The following is a 26472-nucleotide window of genomic DNA, read 5'->3' as shown; positions in this document are numbered from 1 at the left end:
TCATATATAAAAAATACTTTTTATTAAAAAACACAACTCTTAATGATAAAAATCAAACGTTTACAAAAACATATTCCAACATTAAAATCTCGAGTGTACAAAGGCAATCTTGAAAATGCATTAATGCAATAGAAAGATATTGCACTCTTCATGATTGTTCAGCACATACTTGATTATAAGGCAGAAGTTTACAATCCCCAGCTTTGTGAAAACACATTTAAAGACACATCCTGATGTTGATCAATTTCAACTTTACTGCACATTACATACTGTACTGTACCATGGTTCATAACCTTAACTGCAACTGTAAATGTAATTGGTTCAATACCAGATTTACCTTGCAGATAAAAACATTACCATGAGTGTAAAAAAGTGCAGATTTTAAACTCCAGCATTTTGATTTAGAGGAAACACTAGCTCATTTCAAAACACAGTACCTGCATGCAGTCTAAAAAAAAGCCTGCTTACATGGCTAACTCCATTATATGACCTGAAAATGTTGACAGCTCTAGGCACATATTGCATCTCCAATAATTTACTGAAATAACTGCGTTATAACATTGAACTAGATGCATAGAACATAAAAAAACATAAAACATTAAACATTTTCAGCATGTTTTATACAGTACCTACTAGGAATGGTTAATAGGTGATGCTTTAAGATATACTGCATTGAATAATCAATACTAACTACAAAACAGTAAATTCTTGCACTGAGGTCATAGTTATGAAAATAAAATGACTAAAACTAATGGAGTGTCACTGATTAGCTGGCCTCCAGAGGAAAAGGAAGCGCTGCATGTCCTTCCATGTGTCCACATGAAATATAAAGTGCTACTGTCAGAGTCATTGCTCTGATTCACTTGTAGTTAATTATTTGGCCTACAGGAAACAACCCTTGTGACACGACAGCAAGGAGCAGTCGGATCTTCAGAAATGTGGTCCCTGGGTCTTTGGTTTTTGTAAATAAACAGACACTGTGAACACATAGCAGCCATTGCAGAGCCTCTGTATTTCTTACACCATGGCAGGAGTTAATTATGTTTTTTTGTGCAATTCAGGTATTCCACTGAATTTTCTGCTGTGTCACTGATCACATCGAAAGTACAGCCCCAGCATCTTTTATCTGCTTTGGTTTTCTGATGCTGCTATCATGGCTCTGAATCTTGAGTTTTCATCTGCCAGCAAGGCAGCAGGACTGTCAAACTCCAAAATCTATGAGAATGAAAAGGATAAAATGGTGATCAGTAGCATATAAAATCAGAGGTCCTACTTGCTCATTCCATGAACTTGTGTAGAGAACAAAAATCAAGGCATATTATCTTCTGTAAGAATATTGAAGTTATTTCCCATGGGCAGTGTACGAAAAGAATTTTAATGTCTGGAAAATATTGTCCTCAGCCAGCCTTGTTACGCTTTGCTGTATGACACAAATATCTGTAACCAGTGATAACTGATTACTAAAAAGCTCTCAGCTGTCGACACTCAAATGTTGATGCTGCCGACTTCTTGTGTAATTTCTGCTATATTGGATATCTTACAGGAGATTAAAGATTATATTAAAAAACAAAATCTTGAAATGTCATGGCTAAATGGAAAAACACCACTGCAAGCATAAGCTACCAACTATCAGAGGTGAATATGTGCTATGTAATGCCGTCTGTATTATTTAGGGATGTCTAATAATAATAAAATAATTTGACTTCATTAATCGCTGTGTAGAAACTGCCTTTCACTGGCACCCCTCTGCAGGCGAGGCCAGAGAACTTGGTTATGTGGTTACAGTGGCGACAAATTAGGGGTAATTTCACACCATGAATCTTGTCTTTCCTGAAGCATCTATCATAATTCACCCACCCCTCGAGACTCACTGATGAATCCTTAGAGAGATAAACTGAAACTTATTAACAGGGTTACGAGGTGACACTGAAACTGGTCATCATTCGCTTGTGCCTCATGTTTACTACTTAGACGTCAGCTCGAGCACAGGACCACCTAAGTGAAATGTGCGCTGCCTTATCCAATCCATCACCTCAAAGGGACCAATTCACACAGTAAATCAGGGGTGTTTCAACTTGGGAATGAGTTTCAAACAAGGAGCTGAATTGTGCAATCACTCATGTTGCCTTTATACACACCTGGCCGTTGTCCAGGACCATGACCCTGCTGCAGCTCATCACTGTGTTGAGACGGTGGGCGATGATGAGGGTTGTGCAGCTGCCAAACGCAGAGCGAATGGTCTCCTGGATGAGACGATCTGTCTCAGTGTCGATGGCTGCAGTTGCCTCGTCCAATATAAGAATCTAAAACAAAAACAACAGAAATAACACAAAATATTGAAGACAAGACAATAGACAGCAAACAGGAGATGTGGTGGGCTTAGTGCTTGCTTTGTAAAATGTAAAAATATATAATTTTATTATCACAAAATAAGAAAAACATCACACTATGCTCATGCCTAAATCATGCTTGCATGGTGCAGCTCCAGTGCACACCACTAGGTGGCAGTGTTATCCCATGCAGAGTCACATGCACAATGGCTATTCTGTGATATGGGGAGGTTCTGTTTTTGTTCTGAGGAGAATCTCTTACTTGAACTGCCATCATCACCAATGCCAAACCATGTTCCTCATGTAAATGTGAATGCAGTATTACACAATCAGCACCTTGCTGTTACGCAGCAGGGCTCTGGCCACACAGAGTAGCTGCCGTTCTCCCACTGAGAAGTTCTCTCCGTTCTCCGTCACCTCTGAGTGGAGCGAATGAGGCAGCTGGCTGACCTGAGGAAAGTCATACAGAAGTATAAGGATATATATTAGAGGCTTATTCTATTAACATAATGCTCAATTTGGCATAATGCGACAGTGTTTAACCATCTTGTCACTTACCATTTCTTTAATGTGTGCCTTCTCAAGAGCTTCCCATATCTGGGAATCAGAGAATTGATCCCACGGGTCTAAATTGGTCCTATCGGGGGAAAAAAAGTAAATGTTTATTAACTGGATTAAACATGGTGACAATTTCAACATGTTATATACTGCAGATACTACACTCCTACCCCGCAGCTGACCAAGGTCAATTCTCACCTGAGTCTAAGGTAATTGGCATCCATAAAGAACCTGACTGCTGGTTTTTATATGCTGATGATTTATTTTTGAATCAGTCTTGCCTGTCACATTTTTGTCTGTTCTTTCATTTCTCACTACCTAACAGCATTTTTATTTTCTGTTATGATTTCCCTCTGGTTCTCCCTACATTCACACCAACGGACACTGCCCGGACCACTGCTGGGCCCACACAGAGCAAATAGTAGTTTAACTTAAGAATCTTAAGAAAACCATTTTCAGGCAACAAGTGGGATATCATTCTGTATTTAAACAGGATCACAGGCATAGATGTACAATATATTCTGAACAAAAAAAACACTAATCGTAGTTTTTTAAACAGGCAGTTTGACTGAAGGCACATGAGCAGAGAACTATACGAGAAGGAAGTTTTACACATATGTGAACACTTGTGACAGACGCCAGGTTTGACCACAATGTTGCACCACTAGACACTAAGGGAATTTCCATTAGAGCGGCTGTTTAAGAGCACATTATGGTTGGGAGGTAGGTGCTTCTTATTCATTCCCTCTGCTCTGCCTTTGAAATTCTTTAAAGCCAGAACAATGCATAAATAACAAAGCTCGTTAATACAAGTAATTATCATTTGGATTACCTGACTGTCCCAATGAAGAGCACTGGCTCTTGAGGAATGATGGCTAGTTTGCTTCGCAGGTCATCCAGACCAATCTGTGCGATATCGATTCCGTCAATGATAATAGAGCCTTTTGTCAGCTCCACAAGTCTGAACAGAGCCACACCCAGGGAGGACTTCCCTGCAAACACGTACAGAAAAGCATGAAGCAGTGTCTGCACACGTTGGAAAGGAGATTTAAAAAGAAGCCAAAAATGCGTGCTGGCTGGGAAACAGAAAGGGTCACTTCTTATACCTGATCCTGTGCGTCCCACAATGCCGATGGTCTCTTCAGGCAGGATGTTGAAGGACAGATTCTTGAGCACAAGTGGCAGATCATCACGATAACGCATCTCCACATCCTGGAAGGTGATCTTTCCCTGCTGAGGCCAGGAGGGGGCAGGAGCGGCTGCCTCAGGACTTTGCCGGGGTGCTTCACTCTCCAGACACTGAGATAAGGAACGATGATGGTATCTGGTATTAATCTCTGAATCTCTGCAGAGGTGCAAGCCCCCTAACTGATTTGTAGTGATTTTCGCCCTATGAGCCTTTCTTTGCACTTGAGACAGAAAAGAAAAAAGTGGAGTTGCTATTCGTATCTTCGCGGTTTGATGGCTGTTGTGTGAAACAAGCCCTGTCATGTGTTCTGAAATGTGTGTAAAGACCTCACACTGGGTTTCTATCTCCTTCCTGCTGAGTTGCTTATCACACATATACAATCACATGCACACAACAAAATACACACATGTCTGGACATACCAACTGCCCTCAATTCAACTTCTGTTATACAGGGCTGGTCTGCATCTGATGGTGTGATTCAGTGTCCCAGTTTATGTGACCATGTACAGTGTGTCTGAGTGCCACATAATCCACCTTCCTCCCTGTGCTAATCAATGTTCTTACCTTTATGTAATGATTGATCCTCTCAACTGATGTAAAGCGAGCCTCAGTCTCTGTGAGCAGCCGCACCGTAAACTGAAATAAGCCGGTCAGCTGGAGGTGAGAGAAAAGTACAGAGAGGAGGAAGGTTAGTGACTAACACTGTCACATTTATCGGTATGAAACACTTTTTATTTTTTGTATTTACATTTACAGCAACATAATCTATTAGAAACAGAGGAGACTTTACTTTGCCACATTTCCAATCCTGTCTGGAGCTTCAAACTACTCTCTTATCACCCTTTTAGATTACTATGGCTGCCAGAGTCTCCATACATGCTGTGTTACTACATGTGTTTGTTTACACACCTGCACCGCGTACGATATGGCCAGACCTGCATAGGCTGGAGGTATCTGATTGTGCATGAAGACAATGAGAAGTGCTACAGCAGTGATAAGCGAGATGCTGATGAGGTCCAGGCGGACAGCCAGCCAACGCATAGCGCAACTGAAGAGGTAGTTGGAGGCCTGGTTGGTGTCCAGCAATTCCTGATATCTGAAAAAAAAGAGATAAACCAATTTCAGCCCAAGCAAAGGCAGCACTCCAAAACTCACTTGCTGAGGGAATTTTCTGTATGAGGTTTGGTATATATATATATTACCGAGGAGTAAACTGAAAAACTACGATGCGAGATAAGATGGAATTAAAGTTTAATGATCTCCATCTCAGACAGACACCATTAAACACACCTTTGGAGGAAGTCGGGCCCTCTTCCATAGGCGTGGATGGTGGAGAGTCCCTGAAGACTGCTGGTGATGTGAGAGGTGAATGGTGATTGGCTGATGTTCTCCAGACGCTTCAGCTCACGAATCAGAACCCTGGAAAGAGAGAAAGATAATCTTTCAGATAAACTTAATTCTGTAGGAATTTAATTCATATAAGCAATATCAATATTTTGTCATTAAAAATTATTGCAGATGTTTACAGAAAGTTAATATTTAAACCTATTGCGGTTTTCCTGCTGTCTGTAACTCATAGGTGCTATTTTGTCCAATTATTTTCCAAGCAGTTTAATTAGTTTTTCAAGTAAAGAAAGTTATACCGTCTTAAAATATCCATTCTTATTTACAGGCAGATATAAACAAACTCCAGAAATGCACCACAACTTAAGTATTGTTTTGATTTGTAACCCTTAGTGGTTGTGAAAATCCTAATTAGGTAAGTTTGCAGCACTACAGAACTGAAAAGCTTCCACTCAGGTTTGCCTCATTTGAATGAAAAAGAGTATTGTGTGCAAAAAGGCTCCGGCATGTGAGGAGCAAATATTTCTAATAATTTGCATTATATTGGAAAACATCATGAAGAATACTTTAGAAAAGAGACCATTTTAAAATCCTGCATGAAGTATACAGTAAACCTTTGTGAAGGTTATTTGCTCTGTTTTTTTAAGATCGAAAACATGTCACATTTTGGTCAAACTGATATTGATATTTATTTGGCAGGATCTTGAAAAGAGCACAGACATTACACTTAAGCATGAAGGAATGCAAAGTGCAGCAGCTCTAATGATGCAATTGTGTGGCAGACAGGTAATGATGACATGGTGGAAGCAGAGGGATGCGACGCGTAACACGGCCCCCCGTTTTCCTGACAGCGCTGCGGTCGTTTGCCACTATCTGATGCATGTGCAATATTATGAGCACCGTCGCACACAGGAGGCCATACAATCGGCAGCCAGAGAGACACCAGACTCGTCATCCACGTGGTAGTGTGAGTGAGAGAGGTTTATTGACAAAGGCGACGTGTCTTTCTACTTTTAGACACCGAGACAGAATGGATGGCGCATGTGAATTACAAGTCTCCCATGAATCATTTGGTTTTCTCATAAAAGGCCAGAAGAGAGAGGGAAAGAACACGACACTTCCTCGCTTCGAGCCTGTGATCCAGACAAGCATGTTTATGCCCTGGGCAGTTTTCATTTCAGAATTCAATAAAGGCTGCTTTAAAAGTGGGTAATTTCAATGGGAGATCCAGTTTGATGTAACATCCATACATATCCTGCGATGTCGTGACTTTGTAAGATACAGTATTTATTTATTTTAAAGTGTTGCCATGGGTGATTACTACCGTTTGGGCGTCTTTCTGGTTCTTGTGCGCTTAAATACTCAAAATTCAACATTAATTCCACTTAAACGGCTTACTTATCAAGTGTCTCCTACAAGATAAATAATAAATAACATGTGTCAGATATTTTATAATTAAATCGATCCCTCAGTAGACTAACTGGTATAAGATCTGATCAAATAAATCAAGAATTCCAGTTTATGTGGTTACAGACATCAAGTGATTCATTTCCGCTGAAGAGAGGGGCAGTTGTGTGTGACGCGTGAGCAGGGAGACAGCTCAGCTGTGAACCTAAAGCATTCAATGTCATTAAATTCCCCTCCCAAAACTCAGCTTTCTCACACAAATATGACTTTACATCAAAATGATCATGCACATCATTTTATATTTGAAATGACTGAATATGATGTGATGCTACATACTGTAAATTATGTATAATGACATTGATCATTTTTTGTACTTTCTGACTAAAACACAAAAATAACACAGAGTCATGTTTTTCTTCATCTCTCAGATAGAGGAAATAACAATATACTGTGGTTATTTCCCAAGATACTAGCATGCTGTTGTTCTCCTCAGTGGCTCCACCTTTATTGCACAATTGCTGTAAAACCATAAATAATGACTGAAGCAGAGTCATCAGATCATTCAGGGTGCTTCAGCAACATTTACCACAGAACAGAAGCTGTTCAAAATTAATTGAATGACTGATAACCCTTTCAACCCCTCAGTACTCTTGTGTTACATTTGACTCATTAGAATAAATTTGTATCACCTAATGCATAATCACTATGGCCCATTGTTTGTTTCAGAGTGTAATGTAGCCCATGCTCTGCTTTTATAATACAGATGGAAAGCTCATTGTAACTGGTAGCATTTTTTGTGCATGAGACCTGTTCGGTTTAACTTTTAATCAAATGTCTTCTTGTAATGAAAGAGAATAATCACCCAGCTTTGCAGCTCTACAGAGTTTTTTAGCCTGTTTTTTTAATCAGCGCTTCTTCAGCCCAACATTTACTGTGCGGTTCAGTCCCATCAACCCCTTTTGTAGCAGAAGTAAAAATACAACGACAAACCCAATGTAGACTACCTGCCCTGAAACACACAGCAGACACACAAAGTTAGCGATTAACTGGTTAGGGAAGCAGCTTAAGGCCTAGCTACTTTTCTCAGGACTTGGTGGGGAACTAAACTGAGCTAAATGTTTAATTTACTGCTTTCAGTTGCCAGGTGGCCAGAAACATGGCTATTAAACATATTTGCTGATAAGGCTCCTTCACAATTATCTGCCTCAGCTGTCATGACTCTGTGAATTATGACATGCAGTAAAGCACTGAGCATTTCAAAAATGAGAAAAACTTGAAAACTAGAACATCGGACAGTTTAACAATGAGAGAACAAACATTCCTTTAAGACAGGCTGTGGAAATACACTGGTATGTATACAGTACTTTGATGTATCCTCTTCCAACAAGGAGAATGAGTGGAGGTTGAATCTGTGTATTACATGACGGTTCTTAAAGCGTACAACAAGGAGTTTTTAACTGGTTATGAAACGGTCTCTATTTAATACTGATGCCTTTATATAACCTACATGTACAAACAAGACGATCCGTGAGAAGACTGATTTCTATAAAGGTCTTCTTAATGCCTTCCACAATAACCACATAGTTGGATTCCCGCCAGAATCAACACAAAATTAAAGGTTCTTGTAGGGGCATTAAAGTGAGAGCAGAAGTGAATATACGCCGGTACGGTCTGTACCACTAAGAGATTCAGTGCCGGTACAGTACAGAGAACAGGAGACAGCTGCTGTGTGCCAAAACCCACATACAGTAACCCGTCACTATCACATGTTCAATAATAAAACACTAGCTGCTAACACTGCTAACATTAGGTCAACATAAACAACAGTTTTCTTATGAATTGCCTCTAAATTGTTCCAGTGTGTTTGTGCACAGGCCTGTGGGTTTTTAAACTGTACTGAAGGGAACAACGCATACTTTAATGTTTACTGCTTTCAGTAATTTCAAACATTTCAATGCGTGTTAGTAAAGCTACTGCAGTAAATATCATTAATATCTAAGCAGTAAAATTAAAAAGTGTAGTTCTAAAATTAATAGGACAGAAGAAACTCTCCCCCGAGGGAAATTAAACATTCAGCTTCTGAAGTAACTGATTTAGACAGCTCTGATAAAGTTCAGGATTTATCAGGACGATGGCTGCTCTTCTCTAAACTATCTCTCTGTGTGAACTTGGACTGTGTATGTGTAGAAGAACACAAAGCAGTCATAAACATTTGTACTTGTACTTAACAGATTGCTCGCAGGGAGATGAAGTGAAATGTGCAAACAATCAGTTTGAATCTCAGGCTCAATGCTAATAACGATAGCAACAGGACTGATGAGGGTCTGACCTGGACACACGGTTGACAATGCAGAGGAAGGCTCCCAGGGGCAGGATGGAGATCAGGAACCAGGGGAAGACAATGCCCACCATCCCCAAGCAAAACAGCACCAGGGTCAGGTTCTGCAGCAGCATTTCAGCTTGCATGGTGAGACGCACATCAACTTTGGAGAGGAGACACATTACATAGTGTTAAATGGTGTTCGATCTATCTACCTCTCTCTATATGTGAAGAAAACTTTGTCTTTGTGTCCCCCTGAGTGGATTTTAGTGGGTTTTTTTTTTTTTTTTCAAAAAAGAGAGAAAGAGACACAGAGGAGTACACAAAAAAATATTATGCTTAGAAACAAAACCAAACATCCAAAACAGAAGCAAGCTACAAATCAACATGTCAAGCAAAGACGCCAGTGAAGTGGATAACAGAAAGCCACTCCCTCAGGTAAAAAACTCCATGTGAAATCACACTGTGTCTTGGTACTACACCTTGTCAACCAGGGTGACTTCACTGACTGAGAGCTCTCTTAGGAGAAAGGTCTCCCAGTCAAGACAAATCAAGCCTCACCCTCATCCATGTCTCTGGAGAATCGGGTCAGGATACGACCTAGAGGTGTTGTATCAAAAAAGTGCATGGGGCTGAGGAGGAGCCGGCGGAACAGCTTGTCGTGGAGTGCGGAGGCAGCCTTCACCGTGCACTGTCAACACAAACAACAGCCGTGCTTGAACATGAGACCTGACACATGTAAACAAACAACTTTAAGAAGCATACGGAAAGAATCACAGCTTGAGTAAACAGACAGTCGGAAAGAAATCGCCTGTCATTGTGCTCAGCCTCAAACGCTAAGACACACAATGGATAAAATACAGCAGCGCTCATATGTTGCCCGCAGAGTAACAAATGCTACTTCTACATATACTAAGCATGTGCACCGTGGTTGGTCGTTTTTTTTCCCCTCGCACAAGGCCAGCTGTCAAATCTTTATTTATAATGACTTTCTTGGAGGCTGACATAAAGGTCCTGACCTAATGAGCAAGAGACATTTCACCAATTGGACCGAAATTACATGTGGCAGCAGAGAACAAATTAATTCTATTAATGGAATATTCAACACTCCCAAAGATCTCATCACAGCTAGGGGTAAAAAAAGATTAGCCATCTTTGAAAAATTAGCAATTTCAAGTGGCACACATTAACGTGGGGACCTAACCTCTGCAAAGCAATGTCAGCATGGGTTAGCTTGAAAAAGAGGACGCACACCCGAAGGGGCAGTGACATCCACGCACACACATCCTGTCTCTCTGCCTCTTCGTCTCTCTTGCACACACACACACAAACACACACACATGCAGTCGTCGCAAAGCTGTGAGACATGGCAGTGGACAGATAAATGGATTTGGCCCACAGGCAGTTTCAATTATAGCACTGGAACCATGAGACCATGAACAAATGACAATAAAGACAATTATGCAGGGGCACTACTTAACTGTACACCACTAATGTATCAGCTTTTCATATTCATATCAAACACCACTACACCACTATTGTTTTTAAAGTTTATCAGTGAGTGAGTGGACAAAGCATGTGACAGAATTGGGGGGCGGGGGGAAGCTTACCTTCACAAACACCAGCCCTCTCATGGTCTTCAGCAATAAAGCGGCTCCCATTGACATGATGTAAACAGTTGAATAATACTGAATGTGAGGGTTGAGTCTCATGCTGTTGCTCGCCATCGTTTCATTCACCAAGATCAATGATGTGTTCTGAGGGCAGATGGAGCAACAAATTACAAAGGCTGAGAAAAAACACACATTTTCCCAATGTAGGAATTTTGCCTCTGATGAAATTTTGAAAAGTGCATAAAAGTGTATGAAAATTAGTCAGTTCAATGATGTTTACTATTCCAAGCACATTTCTCAACAGCAGCCACCGCCTGCTTTGCTGCACATCTGTTTCTTCACTGCTCGTGCTTGTTTTTAATTAAGTTTACCGTGGTGCCGTTACTTTTTTAATCATGCACATTCAGATTAATTCTCACTCGGCTCCCACAACTCACAGAAGAATAGCAGTTATTTTTCTTCTGGGAGCTAAATGCACAGTAAAATGTGGTGTCTATTATAATTAAGCGGGATCGTCTCCAAACTCACCCCACTGCCCTGCCTGATCCAGTAGCTCAGCCACCAGTTACTGAAGGCTATGCTGCCAGTGGTGGAGAGGAAGAGGAAGATGTTGATGATTAAGACTATCGGACCTCCTGCTGCTTTGATATAGGCACCATACACAGACCAGTCGACTGCACCGGAGCCTTTCTCTTCGGCTTTCATCAGTTGTTCTACATGAAGGATACAAGAAAGAAAGAAAAGTTATTTGCGAATCATTCAAGGAAAAATAAGCATTAAGTGTTAAATTTTACGCATGAAGCATGAAAAGTGGCAGGGTCTCACACCTGCTTTCCTGCTTTCCACCCTTGGTCCGACCTTGGCAATATTCACACCACTGTCAGCCTTCTCTGCACCTGCCTTCTGCTGTTTGTTTTTTAAATTCTCTTTCACCAGATTCTGAGAGACACAAAGGTAGGGAAAGAAAGTGCATTTTGAAACATGTCACAGTCACAAATCACAGCAGCCGTAACAACACCCTGCAAGTCATTTAAACAGAGATATCGGTGACAGGGTCTTTAGCAGCTCACCAGTAAATCAATGCACATATAAATAATAAAAGGCCATGTATGCATTAACATTTCCCAGCTATTGGGTCTGCCTTACTCGGCTTATGAATTATTCAGCTTGTACTGTTCAATGTTTTTGTGTAGCGGGGGCAAAGATCCCTTATTCAAAAGAGCTGGCCTGGTGCCTCATGTGCCCCTGGCCTTACCTCCTGTTGCATGCTGTTGAATAGGGTGGCATAGTCACGCTCTTTACCCATGAGCTGGGCATGGGTGCCAAACTCTGCAATCTGCCCATCCTTCATCAGAACAACGTAGTCACACTCAGACAGGTACTAAAAAATAAAAAGATAAAAAACAAAGGCAAAATAGGATTTCAGGAAATTAAATTTCAAGGATTTTTATGTTTCAGACACTTTGCAGACATTTATTTTAAACTTTAATCAGCTAATCAAGGTTGCTTTTTATAACTACCCCCTTCAGGTCAACAAAGAAGCAAACATTGAGATTGAGGGACAAAAGGGCATATTTTCACAGTGCCGAAACTACTAAAATATGAATTAGTTATTTTGAATGCTTTGGGGAAAATTACACATTCTGAAAGAAAATGTGGTATTATAAGAAATTCACAGACGATCCCTCACCTGCAGCTGATGGGTCACAAAGAGCACCGTCTTGCCTTTGGCAATGCCCCTGATAGCTTTATGGAAGACATGGGACCCCACACAAGCATCAACAGCGCTGAGAGGGTCATCCAGGAGAAGTATGGGACGTTCACTGTAGAGAGCACGCGCCAGGCTAACTCTCTGACGTTGCCCTCCACTCAGATTGGCTCCTCTCTCTCCAATCTAGAAAGTAGTAAAAAAAAAAAAAAAAAAAGGTTCATAAAACTCTTCTCTTGTTGTGGTTGCACTGAATTGCAAACAGTTACATAAACTAAAAGTGCTGCACATGCCATTCCAGCACTGACTAAGTAAAGAAAGAACTAAAAAATCTTATTCATGAGAAGTAGATCCTACAGATACCTCAGTCATGTCTCCATATGGGAGCTCTGCAAGATCTTGAAGAAGACAGCAGGCTTCCAGGACAACATTATATCTGATGAGGAAATATTAAATTAGCGATAAATCTTACATTTTATAGCTTTTGTTCTTCATATCATCATCACACAGTAGTTAATCTTACTTGTCTTGGTCATACTCATTTCCAAATAGTATGTTCTCCTTCAGTGAGTGATTGAGGATCCAGGCTTGTTGTGACACATAAGCGAAGCCACCACTGACAGCCACATTACCCTCCAGCAGAGTCATCTGCAACACAAAAACAGAAGGTTGAAAGCAGAGGAAACACTTGAAACGTTCCTTTTCAGGTTGTAGGCCTTTACTTTCTACTGTATGAGAATAAAAGAGCTGCCTTGTTGCTGTTAGTCTGTGCTGTCTGAAGAGGAAACTTGAACTGAGGTAATCTTGTTGAACATCCAGTTAAATCTCACCTGTCCTAGTAGAGCAGACAGAAGAGAGCTCTTTCCGCTACCGACACCACCACAGATTCCAACCAGCGAACCCTTGAAAGGGAAGAAAACAGTGGCATGAAGCAGGCTAAGGTTTGGCCACCTCCTTAAATAAAAAATGTCCACTTAATGTATATCCTTGTGCTGTTACCTTCTTAATGCGTAGGTCAATGCGGTGCAGGGTCTTGTGCAGCGGAGGTCGTATGCTTTGAGTGGAGGAGATGGTGCTTTGCGGGCTCTCCTGCTCCATATTTGTTAGCAGACTTTGTGCGTTGGGACCTTCCTTGTTGTTTCCTTTGCTGTCCTCTGTGGAAATGTACAGGCTAAGCTTCTCCCTGCGCAGCACGCGTTTCATCCCTCCTCGCTTCTTTGGAGGCAGGTTAGGTTTTGCACTGGGAGAGCGAGCCTTTTCCCAAGCCAGTGTGGCATCCTGAAATTCGACTGCATTGCTAGGATCCTCCATTGTGACCAAAACAACCTCTCTGTCATCCATCATAAAGAGCCTCTGTGGAGACAGACACAATGGGTTACTTTATGGAACATTTCATTTTGACAAAATGTCAAAGTTCCTGTCTTTGCTTGAGTTAAAGCAAACGTGGTTTAACGTACTTGAGGTTGTGCCATGCCATGACAACAGTAGCAATACATTACTCAACCTCATGCTGAAGGTACAGTCTAACAAGTTCTTGAGTACTTCATTACTTTATGGACTGCTTTAGTGTGAAAACGCCTCAAGCATTTCGGCGCATCTTTGGCAGTAACGCTTGCTTATCTAACACTAGCTAGCACTGTGAAACAATCTTTCACTAACATGTGACTTTTACCATGTCTTTGGAATACAGTATGTTAAAAATGTCAGGGTGTAGTGTGGGTCGACTTGTTTTTAGCATCAGCATCAGTTGGAGCAAAAAAAAACCTGCTTTCCCACTGACATGGTATGTATGTCAAGTCTCTAAATGTCCTTTAGTCTGTTATATACACCTAGCTATATATTTTGTGTACAGTTCTGTATATGGATTGCTTTAACAATGTTGGGATTCCTTGTATGAGTCAAAACACAAACTGTGTCTTAAATAACATGCATATCAGCTGTCTTTATTTTGGGTGGCTGGGGTCGTTGACTACATTTCTCACCTGAAATCTTGTCACTGCAACAGCACCTTCTGACAGTGACCTCACAGCCAGTGGTGTGACTTTGAGGGAAAAGGTCATGGAGTTGAAAACTGCAACCACAGTGAAAGCCTGAGGTGGGATGTATAGAGATGGAAATGGTTATTCGAAAGTTTTTTAGTTTTTTTTAGTTGGGGCTACACCTGACTTTAAAATCTATAAATGCTCATAATGGCTAGTGACTTGTCACATCAGCTTTAGTTGGAAATTGGATAATTATCCACTTGGACAGATGCATCAAACCAAGGGGGGTGCTCCAGGAAATAGAATTTTATGAGGATTTGATGGTTAGCAAAAACATATACCAAGCATGTTTCCAGTGAACACAGATGAATCCAAAATGGAAATATGCAGTGAACATGGCGACTACAGGTTCCTGTATTAAATACCTCAGCTGCAGTAAGGTCATAGCCCAAAGCCATATGTAGGGTGAAAGTGCACGCGCTCGCTATAACCACGACAATGGGAGCCACGCCCACTGTGAGGCTCTGGACGACCCCAGCTCTCTCCAGTATGCCCCTCTCTTCTGATCGCACCTCTGTGGAGGAGATAAGAGAGAGACAGAGAGAGATAGATGATAAAAAGGCAAAGACGAGCAGAAAGAGAGCGAAAATAAAGTAAGGGTTGAGTGACTCCCAAAGGGTTCTCCGGTGAACATTCAATCAACAACACCATAAGAGTCACTAACACACAGCGAGTGGACAGAAATAGATACAAGAGGGAGGACAAGGGCCCCACATCCATACATGGTATGAAAGGGGCTTCAAAACCTGCTGAACCTTGATAACTGTCCAAGTGTAATGCCCAAATCCTGCCCCCCTCCTCCATGTTTGTATCTCCCAAATGCACACGCTAGCTGCTTTGTTCACCCAGTTCATTGGGTGCAAACACTGGAACAAAAAGCTTGTGCATCTTTAATTCAGCCCCGACAGCACTGTGCGTGAAATAAAAGAACTCCCTCCTCCTGCTACATGTTATTCTCCATGGGATTCACTTTGGACGTTATGCATGTTTCTGCGTGGATCACAAAAGCAAAAGTCACACACCGCAGGCAAAAACACTGTGATCATCTATTTAACAACAATAGTAATTGAAGGGAATGACACTGTAACTCTTCAGACTCATTGGCCATTAAGTTGAATGCCAATTAATTATGATTATAATAGGTAATCAAAGGACAGCAGTGAAAACAAGCCCCACCTGACTAATTTGGAGCATGATTAAAAGGGGAAAATGATCCTTATCCACAACCTAAAGCAAGGGCCTCATGAGAAAAGTCCATCACTAATTCATGGATAAGTAGAGCAGCCTTGACAGTCATTCAAGGTATCATAAGGCCCCAAACACCTTTCAAATTAACCTTGAAGCCAAGGAATTCAAACCAGCCTTGATTATAGAGGATGGCACAAGGAACGACTTAAAAGGAGCAAGCTAATGAAAATGGATTTAGGGTCAGGGTTATCTTGCAAGTTCACAAGGAGGATAAGTCTAATTTCAGGTGATAAACTGACTTATTAGTTACTCATTTGCAGCAGTGACAGGTGTTCAAATGAGGTGACCCTTTATTCTGAGTGAGTTGGGAATAAAAAGCATAATAAAATAACTTAACTTAAGCATAAGCATCAGCATCGTTTTGCATCTGTAGGAACTAGGAAACTACCTGGTCCTAACCGCAAACAGCAGTGTATTATGATATCGCTGAGTCATTTGGGAACCTGTCAGTCACTCACTGTGAATATTCTGTGCAAAGGCATCTTCCCAACAGTACATCTTGATGAACTTTATGCAGCCCAAGATCTCGTTCATCAGCCTCACGCGCCGGTCAGTCACCGTCACACACTTCTTGCGGAAATACGCCGTCAGCCTCGATGCAAGCATCTGTCCAGACAGGAACAGAGGAAATGATGACAAGAGAAATAAGTGGCAGGGGAGGAAATGAAAGCAGACACAATCACATTAGCCGTGCTGCAGGGCTGTCCGGGGGACTGGAGTGATAAATGCCTTTCACATCAATACCAGGGTCTCCGGCTGTCAGGCTCCAGCTTAGACTGAGTGTAATTTGAAAATAACAGCTACAAAGTTGACAGGAGATTGATAGCCAAAGAGTTATGATGCTTTTAAAAAGTGCTGTTTGTAGTCTTCGACAGCCTGAATTAACGCAAAGATTCTAAAGTGATGAGTACTTATGTCTTTTATTAAGCAAATTTAAAAAAGTTGCAGCGCAGCAAATAATGAGTCAACAATAAAGCAACGACTCTCAAACTTTTTGAAATTGTTGTAATTAAACTGCTTGTCACTGCTATAATGAGTGTGATCATTACTTGGTATAAGTTTTATAAAAGTCTGTAATGAAAACTTGCTGCCAACAATTTACACAATATTAAAAACACTGGCTGTCTGTGTGTGCGTGTTGTTATTAATCTATTCTAATTTGTGTGCTTGTAACAAATCCTATCCTTTACTTTGTCTGTTTCTTTTATAACAGCAACATTGAGCAAAAGCTTCAAAGCTTTTCACTGTTACAGATGTTACAGCTGAAGTCGTACCATGGCTGGGTAGAAGAGGATGAAAACAGCCGACCCCACCAGAGCAGTGGGGCCCAGAAAGTACGCAGTGTACAACAGACCCAGCATTCCCACAAGGGGCCCCCCCGCCAGCAGGCAGCCCATCGACACTGCTTCATACAGCCGCTGGCCGTCACTGGAGCAGATGTTGATCAGCTAGGAAGAGAGACAGCGATTTACATTACAAATGACATTAAAACCATACAATGAACTAAATCTTCCACCAAGACATACTGAAATCTCACCACTAAGACTATAAAAGCTATTTTACAAAAACAGTTATTCCCACGTTTACTTGTTGGACAGCGATTCCTCTTAAGCTGTGTAATGACTAATCTTGGAAAGCCTCCCTTCCCTCAGGCTATGGGATTTGTTGAGATCTAAGCAGGAATTGTGTAAGAGCAGAAATTAAATCCATCTCAATCATCTGCATGTGGTGCCCCGCTGCGAGGGATGATTTAGCTAATTTGGAGATGAGTCCCCTCCAGGGTTAGATCACCTACCTCGCCTGGGCCGACATCTTTAGTGCTGCGTAGGCGGAGAATCTTGTTGAAGGCAAACGTAAGAGCTGCCCCACGGAGGCGTGCTGCGGTGCGGTAGTTGACGGCCCACATGAGTGCCAGAGACCAGGAGCGCATCAGCTCCATGAGGAAGATCCCGGCTACCAGAGACAGGCCGTACGGCACGCAGCTCTCTGAGCTCTGGGAGTACTCCAGCAGAGCTCGAACCAAGAGAGCCTGGGGACCAACAGGGAGGAAGTGAACAGAGTGGAAAAGAAGGTGAAGGAGACAGTGGGGAAATAGTAACAGAACAAAAATGAGCAGAAAACAATGTAGACAATAAGCAGGAACATGGAGGGGATGAAATGGGACAGTAGAAAGTGGAGAAAAAGAACAAAGAGATGGAGAGGGTACAATTTAGGAAATGCCATAGATCGAGATAAGCAGGGACCATTATGAAAAGACAAAAATACGATAAGAAGATGAAAGAGAATATTTTAAATCAACAGATTAAAGATCGTATGAGCATAATAAGCATACAAAACAGTAAAGAAGACCTGACGTGGACATGAAAAGTCCAAATTTTGTATTGAGTCAAATGTGAAAAATAAGATAAATTACAGAGACAATATATACAACATGGCTTTGTTAAAGTGTACTAAATAAATCAGTCAGTAAATGTGAGACACATGCGTCATTGTGTAAGAACTAAATCCAGTTAATGCTATTTAGTTGCAAGTAGTAGCAAGCACATAGTGTACACATAACATCACATTACAATAAACTGTTTAGAGCCTGAGGACCAATGGGACCGACTCAATAATATCATACAGTGGGAATTCCAAACATAATTACCCTTTAGTTTAAGGTGATTATTTAAAATTTCTGATAACGAATTGTTTTAGTGGAAAATCTAAAGCCAAAAGTGTGGCAGATAAATAAAAACCCAACAACATATTTCTGGACCAAAGCGTGACTGGGTACAAACCAGCTAATCTATGGTATTAATATGGGTTTCACTATCTAAGGCTTTGTAATCTCCCAGTATGGTTTCATTTCAATTTCCAGACCAGCGTGAAAAGGGATAAAGTGATTTTCAGAAAATACACCCGGACTTGGGACTCCACGCCAGCGAACATGCTGAAAGGCATATTAGCCGAATCAGCAGAATATAAAGGGAAATGAGGATTTGGATAGTACTCACAGGCCCAACGAAGCCTGCCACCATTGTGAGGAGGAGGGAGAAGATGGCCACCAGCATGCGGGTTTGGCAGAACCTCCAGAAGACTCTTGTCAGGGAGGCCCCCTCTCGTCCTCGTCTTTTCAGCTCATCATGCCACAAAGTTTCCAGCCTGGAACCAGAAATCAGGAGCACAGATTGATGACGAGCTACAGGAAGTCACAACTCAGCCAAACAAAATTACATTAAACTGAATTTATTGACTCATGAGTCAAAACAATTAGTCGAACTAATTTTTCCCAACTTGCATCGCTCTCGCACGTGAACGCTATGCAAAGTGCTGAATTAACTGTATGTAAAAGCTGGCATTTTTGAAGGGCAAAATTATCATAAGTGAAAAGAATACTTTATGTATTATTATTTTTCTTTAAATTATGTTGATTAAAAACTGCAGGATTGCGGTTCTAATTTATCAGATTGACTGAATGCACAATGGGGGACGTAAACAGTGTGGCAGCCAATCGTGGCAGTTAAAAATCAAAAAAGAGCAGCTAAACTGATAATAATGTAAAGGTGACCTAGAATGTACAATCATGAATGATCCATCACATAATTACACTAGAAAAGGTACTACTAAACATGTTAAAGATGTGCTAATGTACTTTTATTGCAGGATAATGCCCCTTTAAGACGGTAAAATATCTTGTTGGCCAAATGCATCATTGCTAATGACTCTATAAAGCAGCAGCACAGCAGCTGCAGAAAGTAATTTACGCCCTAATGACTTTATTAAAAACGTATCAGAGACAGACAGAACATTAAACCAACTACACTCTCACACTGACTGATAATTACTACTTGAAGTCAAATGGTGTAGAATCTAAGAAATTACAATTAATTGCAGCCCAATAACAGCACAGAGCACAGCTTGAGTCACTGGAAACACGACTTCTATGTGAGAATCCCATCAATTGATCAAGCAATGAACCCTAAGCAATGTAAAAACAAAAATAATTAAAAAAAATGTATTTTCATTTAAACATATACATACATTATGGTAAATATGACTACATCCAAAGTCACGTGTATTTATAGGTTTGATCATCATAATTAACATAATTTCTAAGATTTAAAAGAATCCATGCACATAAATGGAGATGTGAGCACCGGGGCAACGGTGTGGGCTCCAAAGGAAGAATGATTTGCTTTTAAACATGGCTGAAATCGTCTCAGTTTGCCAGATGGCAAGCGGAGCTGATGTTTCGAGAGAGTGTTGGCCAGGACATCGCATTCAAAATTCGCACCTCACTGAGCACTAACAAGTGTCAACTCTCCCAGGGTGCTTTTCCCATTCCCCCTTTCGCCATCATCTCTGCTTTGCATCGGGGTTGCGTAACTGTTCTTGCTATGTAAACACAAAATAAAGACTTCCCGTCTCCAGCGACTCTGCAGCGCTCATGCACACCATCGCCCACCCGTGCCAGTGTGATAGCTTTGTGTTCATTTGCTTCCTCTCTATGTGTTCTTTAACACACACAAAGCAGGAGCAGCAGCACTAAACCTCCAGGCCCTGAGCCACAGCCTTTAAACAGAACAGGCCATTTACAACCCACACAGTTATCACCAGATACAAGAGTGTACTTCCTCAAATAGTCACCCTCCTCTATATTGCCAAGTCATGGCACCATGACTTGACAGCACGTGAGTGATGGAAAAAACATTGGTTTTCTTTTCAGCGAGCTGTAAAAACAAAAGGCCTCAGACAACCTCTAATAACCTTAGTCTAAGTCCTAATTGTCCATTCATGAAATCAGTGCGCTCGTACGTAAGGCATTTCTCAAGCTGTATTTGGCAGGCAAACAGTGACTTTTATCTCTTGGTCTGCTCCAGCTGAACTCCAGTCAATGACAGCTAATGAATGTGACAGGGAGACACAGTGCATCGCAGGTAGAGGAGTTAATGACATAACCACACAAGTCAGGCACTAACTCTCACTGTAATCTCTAATCCCTGCTATTCTTAGCAGCCTCCCATCCTAGCACATGTTCCTGTGTTGGTAAAGAAAGACTGGATGTTCATCCAGAAAGTGTCACTGCACAGGCTGAGCACATACAGCACAAATCATGTACAGCTGTTTACATGGCAGGGAGTTACATATCTATACTGAGCCTTGCACCTGTTTTCCTCTTACTGTCTGCAGGTTATCAGTGTGTGTCTGTGTGAGAATAGTGTCACCACATGCATCTTGCTCACATGCAGGGCAAGGAAAGCAAATACGGTTTCTCAATATTTGTTCAAAAAAGAAAAACAATCCCAGTGACCCTACAGTGTGAGAGTGAAGCAGTGTGATGTAGATCTGTTCACCTGAATACACCCTGACACAACAAGCGCCACTGGGTACTTGAAACAAAACACACGACCTTTTCACCTTACGGCTCATTCTTTGTAACATATTTTGTGTCTACGTGACAAAAATTTATTTAATTTGCAAGATTATAATACCGTTTTGACTTTGATTTAATATCAAAGCAGGCGGGCACACAAAATCTTTCACTGACACAGCAATTCATTTCCTCCAAGGATGAATTACCAACCAGGCAAAGCAGGCAACTGCCCAGGGACCGAAGAAGTCACAGGTTCAGTGCATGTTAATTAGTACTTGATTATTTGCAAATCAGGGCAGGTAAGGGAATATGTACCACTTGTGTTCAATATTAACTAAAGCAAGTACTTTAGTATTAGCTAATCTGAGAGACCTTGTAGGGTTGCCCTGTTTTATCAAGTTAACACAAACTGACTGACGCACAGAAAACCTGGGACGAGGTAGCATTCCACCATATGAATGCTAGCTGATCTCTGTGTGTCTTGAGCATATGATGAAGATGCTATGTGCAGTCTGCTGTTTGCACTGTACATAAAGCATAAGGCTGGCAATATTCTATACTTCTCTTCATGTCAACACATTGCATGAAAACTCTCCACTACGTCAGTCTGTCTCTCAGTAATTTTTGCCTCCTCCTTGCATACGCATACTGGACATTAATCTTAAAAAACTATATACCTTCATTTTTAGCTTAGCTTTTAACTTAGCAGTTTCAAAATATAGTATGCAGTATCACCAGACTTATCCTAAAGAGGAACTACACGCTAAATAATTTCTTTTCACTGCACACATAACCACACTGATTATTGATGCATATGTAAAAATAACAGTTTTTTTTCGGCTCAATAACTTCTTTATTCAGAGCTTAAAAAAGGGCCTACAAACAGCAACCTTAACCACGATAAACAGCATGGGTACCCACCTAGTGACTCTCTCAAAGGGCCATAAATGTGCTTCTAGTGACTGTCTTAAGCTCCACCAGACTCCCTGTTATTCCAGCAGAGATACAGAGAGTCTGACAGTAGCTTCTCTGGCTGGTTAGCTCTGACTCCCGACTAGTACGTCACTGTCCGTGCTAGACTGTGCGGTGGTCAGTCAGTGTCACCCGTGTCCCATGACCCTCTGCATTACACACTACAAAGCCTCATGGTCACATCTCCATCAGTTGTTGCTTCCTCACTTCTCTGTTGCATTATTAAAATATGCCAAGGCTCTGGCAGAATTTGAATGGGATGAGGCAACAGGGTTTTTGACAACTCACAATTTACTCCTACGTGGTATAACCTCACCTTTAGACAAACCCTTTTCATGTCACATCTCACCCCAACTGCAATTTTCTGAGAATACTGTGTTTCAGCATCAAAAATAGTGTTCTGACCACCGCAGGTCACTTTCATCAGGCGGACCTCAGCAGTGCCACAGTTACCTCACCTTTGGCAGTTGAATTCAGAGGCTTCGTGGCAAGACAGTCCCCACACATCATCTATGGACAAGCTGGACGCCTTGTAGGCCTTCAGTGCCAGTGGGGAGAGCCAGTGCAGAGTCATAAATGAGAAGAGGCCGGCGTTATCGACTGGGTGCTGGTGTCTGGAATAGAGAAGAAGACGTGAAAATGGGTGAGATGTCTAAAAGTGCAGGCGTACACAAAGGTGCTATGTTGGGGGAGCAGGCCCACATAAGCCACTGAGAAAGAAGCGGCGCCTTTGCTTGGCAGAGTCGACGAAAGGTGAATCATGCCCGCAGTGTTTGAACAGTAATTTGCACGCTCTTCACAGAAATCTGAGAGAGCAGCGAAAAAAGAAAAAAAAGTTCAGGGGCAGTTTATCAGTCGGCATATGTTCAAACACGGCGCTGTCTGTCGCTGGGGGATAAGTTTCCACCCCTTATCATGGCCTCCTGCTACTGCCAGCATGTCAGGCAGCAAACACAACAAATTTGAACTTTAATGTCTATGTAGGTCTTTAAATGGGTGTCTGTCTGTCAGTGTGCCTGCCTGCAAACTGTCTGCATGTCTTTATGTACACCTTTATCTGGCTCACTGTCAGATAGTCGCCACATGAATTTAAATAAAATGCTGTTTACTTGTGAGTTATCCTGAAGGGCTTTAAAAGCTGCAGGCTCTGCCGGTAGCGGCCTTGTCTCTTTGGCCCCTTCTCCGCTGATGCATCTGCTTCTTCTTCCTCTAGCTCTGGTAGCGGTTGCGGGGAGGACAGAGGCAGGCCCTCCACCCGCCCAGCTGCTTCTAGGGCATCAGAGAACATGGCAGACCCTCTGGGGAGAGAACAGCAAAACACTGTTAATCACAAATACATTTCAGATTAGTGACAACTGCCTGCAAATATGTAACTGCAGATATTTAACCATCGGTACCTCATAATGCCACCGCAGATAAAAAGTTCAAAATCCCCTTCCAAAAACAAGTTTCCAAGTTTTAAGAAGCAATGAACAACAGGCTTGTTATTAGTGTCTGAAAGAGCTCTCAGATCTAATAATGTTTGATTACGTCAGGTCTGAGCCGATGTAATCACTGAAAATTAGGGATGCACTACACTAGTAATGACTTTCATTACTGACTCATCTGTCTTTACCTCCGTCAAAGAGGTTTTGTTTTTAGCACCATCTGTATATTCTGTTTGTCTGTCGGTAAGGAAATGGGCAGTAGCTCCGACTTTCATGAAACACAGTGGAAGGGTGTAGCATGGGAGGAAGGAAGAAACCATTCAAGTTTGGAATCAGATACATTATTTATTTTGTACTTTGCTTAACATTGCTAGATAGGTCAAATGTAACTTTTGTGATTAAGTGAATGTCTTGTCTACACATACAACAAAACAGAACAGCCACCTCTGTTATCATTACTGTAGAAACAAAACACCTTGGCGAAGATCTGCGAGTGCCCTGGTAGTCAATTATTAATTTGGTCTGAAGAATGCCCATCAACATTTCCAAGGGGCTCAAGATGATGTTTTGTTCAACCAACTGTCCAAAAACCAGATATTTATTTTGTTAATATAAGACAAACAAAGTCTATACATTAAGGGAGCTGGAACCAATACATTTTTGCCAGTTTTACTTAAACAATTATTTCACTGATTATTCTATGATCAGAATGGTGGCTGATTAATTATCTGTCAGTTGACTAATCAATTAATTGTTTAAGCACTGTTGAAAGCATTAAACATCCGTTGCAACCATCTGTTGCAATAGTGCGATATACAGTAGACTACAGTTTATTTTTTTCTTCAAGAACAACACTTCCAAGCTGAAATTTTTGCTTAATTCTCAGTGGGAAAAGGAAGAATAAAACACAGCAGTCTGCTTGTTCTGGCTTCCTTTAACCGAGAGAACTATTAGAGAGGAGCTGTGTTTTGCTGAATCACCCTCTGAGACGCAGATAGACTTGAGAAATCACCTTGTTCAGAGGTCACGGCCTCTCACTGGCATACAACTAAAGTGCTTATCTATTTAAAGACGACCTGCCAGCAGGCCCCGGGAGCTGGAGGGCAGACATCTGAGCTGCCGGTGTGTCCGTACACTGTCACTGATCCCTTCTATGGCAAAGCCCCGTGACAAGGTCAGCCAGACTCTGTGCGCGGGTGCAGATTGACTGTCCAGAGAACGTGGTCAATTATGAGATTCAATACAGATGACGCAGCGGGGCCCAAACAGAGCCCCATCACAGAAACTGATACAATAAGTTCTGCTGGGAAAACACTGCAACACATAGTCCCTGTGTATGTACGAGTTTGACGGGAACCAAACGCAGGGGTCGAGCATGAAAAGAGGTTTTTGTTTCCTCCTGCAGCCGTTGGTGCCTATATCATGTGAAGTTTGTCATATGGCTGTGAACTTTTCAGAGCGCTCTATACAGTCAAGAACTGTATATCCCTGCATACAAAGAACTGACTAAATACAATAAACCAGGGTGATACTGATATAAGGGACTTTTCCTTATTTACCAAAGGGGAGGCGGTGGATAAGGTGTGACTTTTTATTGTGACCCTCCCTAGAGTTACAAATATATCTCCTTGAGCTTTTTCCGAGTGACTGGGGGAAAACACATTACCCTCCGTCCACCATAAATAACCATATCTTATTATATTCACATCATAGGTCGGTAGTATTAGCTGACCTCTCAACTATTAAGTTTAACAGCAAACTGTGCTCCTTAAACCTCTGCGCTCTGATCCCCCTTCCCACGGCAAACTACAACTACCAGCTCCAACAGTACTTAAATCATTTGACATTCCCAGCTCTGAAACATAAATATGAAGCTAACTTTAATGCTCCAGCACAGAGGGAGTGAGGGTTATCGCCAAAACAACTCATTTCTCAAACAGCCAGCCCTTCTCCCTCTCAATAATGAACAGTCCACAGTTTAACCTGCGGAACAGGTTAGGACTGATTCAGCAAAACATCAGAAAACAAATATATAGCAATGGACACAGGACAACCAACCTAGATATTATGGCAGTTAATCAGTACACTTACTGTGCACAAAGATCAGCAAAGGTAGACGCCAAAGATACAAGTGTTGTTTCACCTACACTTTTAGTTGACCTTAGGCATCAAACTTGCCACAAACATAATCAATAATCAAGGGGCTACATGACCATCACCTTGAAAAAAGTGTCATTTAACTTTTGGGTTCACTTTCTAACTACTTCAGGTAGAAATATTGGCTGGTTAGTTGATCAACTATCACCTTCAATTTGTTCATTCACAGTACACTTACATTGAAGTCGGCCTCAGCAGCAGCACAGAGCTCAGATCTTGTGTTTATGAGCAGGAAACGCAGAAGAGGATCCGGCTGACCATGTTGTCTCTCTCTGGAACTTGTGTCATTAAACTTGTGTCTTACAACCACACAGACACATCTTCTGCGGCCGCGGACCGGGGCTCAGATGAAAACATGGGCAGGAACCACGGGGAACTTAACGGCTCACGTGTCAACAGTGCGTGCTGCTCCCTCCCGGCGGGGACCGAGGCTCCGCAGCCCTGCGGGGAGAGGAACTCCCGACGTCACTCTGAGGTCACAGCGGCTCCGCCAACCGGGGACGGGGCTCCAAAGTCGCTATAGTAACGGCAACAATAACGAGGAAGTACACGGTCGAGACGGAGACGGGGGCGGGTCCTCTGGAGTGGGAGGGGGGGGCGAGTGTAAACACAGCAGGTGACACCTCACAAATAGAGGAAGTTACAATAAATCTAAGATTATTCTTATTGTTTACTCGTTTAAAGAGTCACTACTATAACATAACCTTGACAGACAAATTAAATATATATATATGTATGTATGTATTTGACTCTTCCACATCCTAACTGCGGGCTCTGGCTCCTGGAGAAGGACTGTGTATT

General features: G+C 41.8%; 1 protein-coding gene across 2 annotated transcripts; it reads right to left on the bottom strand.

The window, feature by feature from the left end:
* On the bottom strand, positions 1-26076 carry wu:fb13g09 (multidrug resistance-associated protein 5). 2 transcript variants are annotated; one of them, XM_035669532.1, is made up of 29 exons: positions 25850-26076; positions 23197-23385; positions 22546-22701; positions 18756-18903; positions 17555-17788; positions 17034-17207; positions 16218-16365; positions 14877-15025; positions 14452-14559; positions 13469-13822; positions 13300-13371; positions 12993-13117; positions 12833-12905; positions 12452-12655; positions 12017-12142; positions 11589-11700; positions 11290-11474; positions 10759-10905; positions 9710-9839; positions 9158-9311; positions 5368-5496; positions 4987-5173; positions 4642-4731; positions 3995-4187; positions 3721-3880; positions 2889-2967; positions 2667-2780; positions 2139-2303; positions 1-1215 (listed from the first exon to the last, which is right to left on the bottom strand). In XM_035669532.1, exons 2-29 carry the CDS (start codon positions 23373-23375, stop codon positions 1123-1125), a joined length of 4188 nt encoding a protein of 1395 aa, XP_035525425.1. In that variant the 5' UTR covers positions 23376-23385; positions 25850-26076; the 3' UTR covers positions 1-1122. The 2 variants fall into 2 exon arrangements, 1 of the variants encoding a protein (XP_035525425.1); XR_004796987.1 differs by lacking the exon at positions 1-1215 and having other exon boundaries at positions 2162-2303; positions 2593-2780.
* Positions 26077-26472: the final 396 nt, after the last annotated feature.

The sequence above is a fragment of the Morone saxatilis genome, unplaced genomic scaffold (assembly GCF_004916995.1).
Source record: "Morone saxatilis isolate NCDOM2014 unplaced genomic scaffold, NCSU_SB_2.0 Contig22, whole genome shotgun sequence".
Taxonomy (NCBI): Eukaryota; Metazoa; Chordata; class Actinopteri; family Moronidae; genus Morone; species Morone saxatilis.
The sequence above is the reverse complement of the archived record's forward strand: the minus strand, read 5'-3'. Positions and strand labels throughout refer to the sequence as shown.

Coding starts and splice junctions, on each gene's coding strand:
- wu:fb13g09 (XM_035669532.1), bottom strand. CDS start 23,375: ATGTTCTCTGATGCCCTAGAAGCAGCTGGGCGGGTGGAGGGCCTGCCT. Junction 15,026..16,217: donor CTTTGCACAGAATATTCACA/GTGAGTGACTGA, acceptor TCTCCTCCACAG/AGGTGCGATCAGAAGAGAGG. Junction 13,823..14,451: donor TTGCAGTGACAAGATTTCAG/GTGAGAAATGTA, acceptor CTGTCTCCACAG/AGGCTCTTTATGATGGATGA.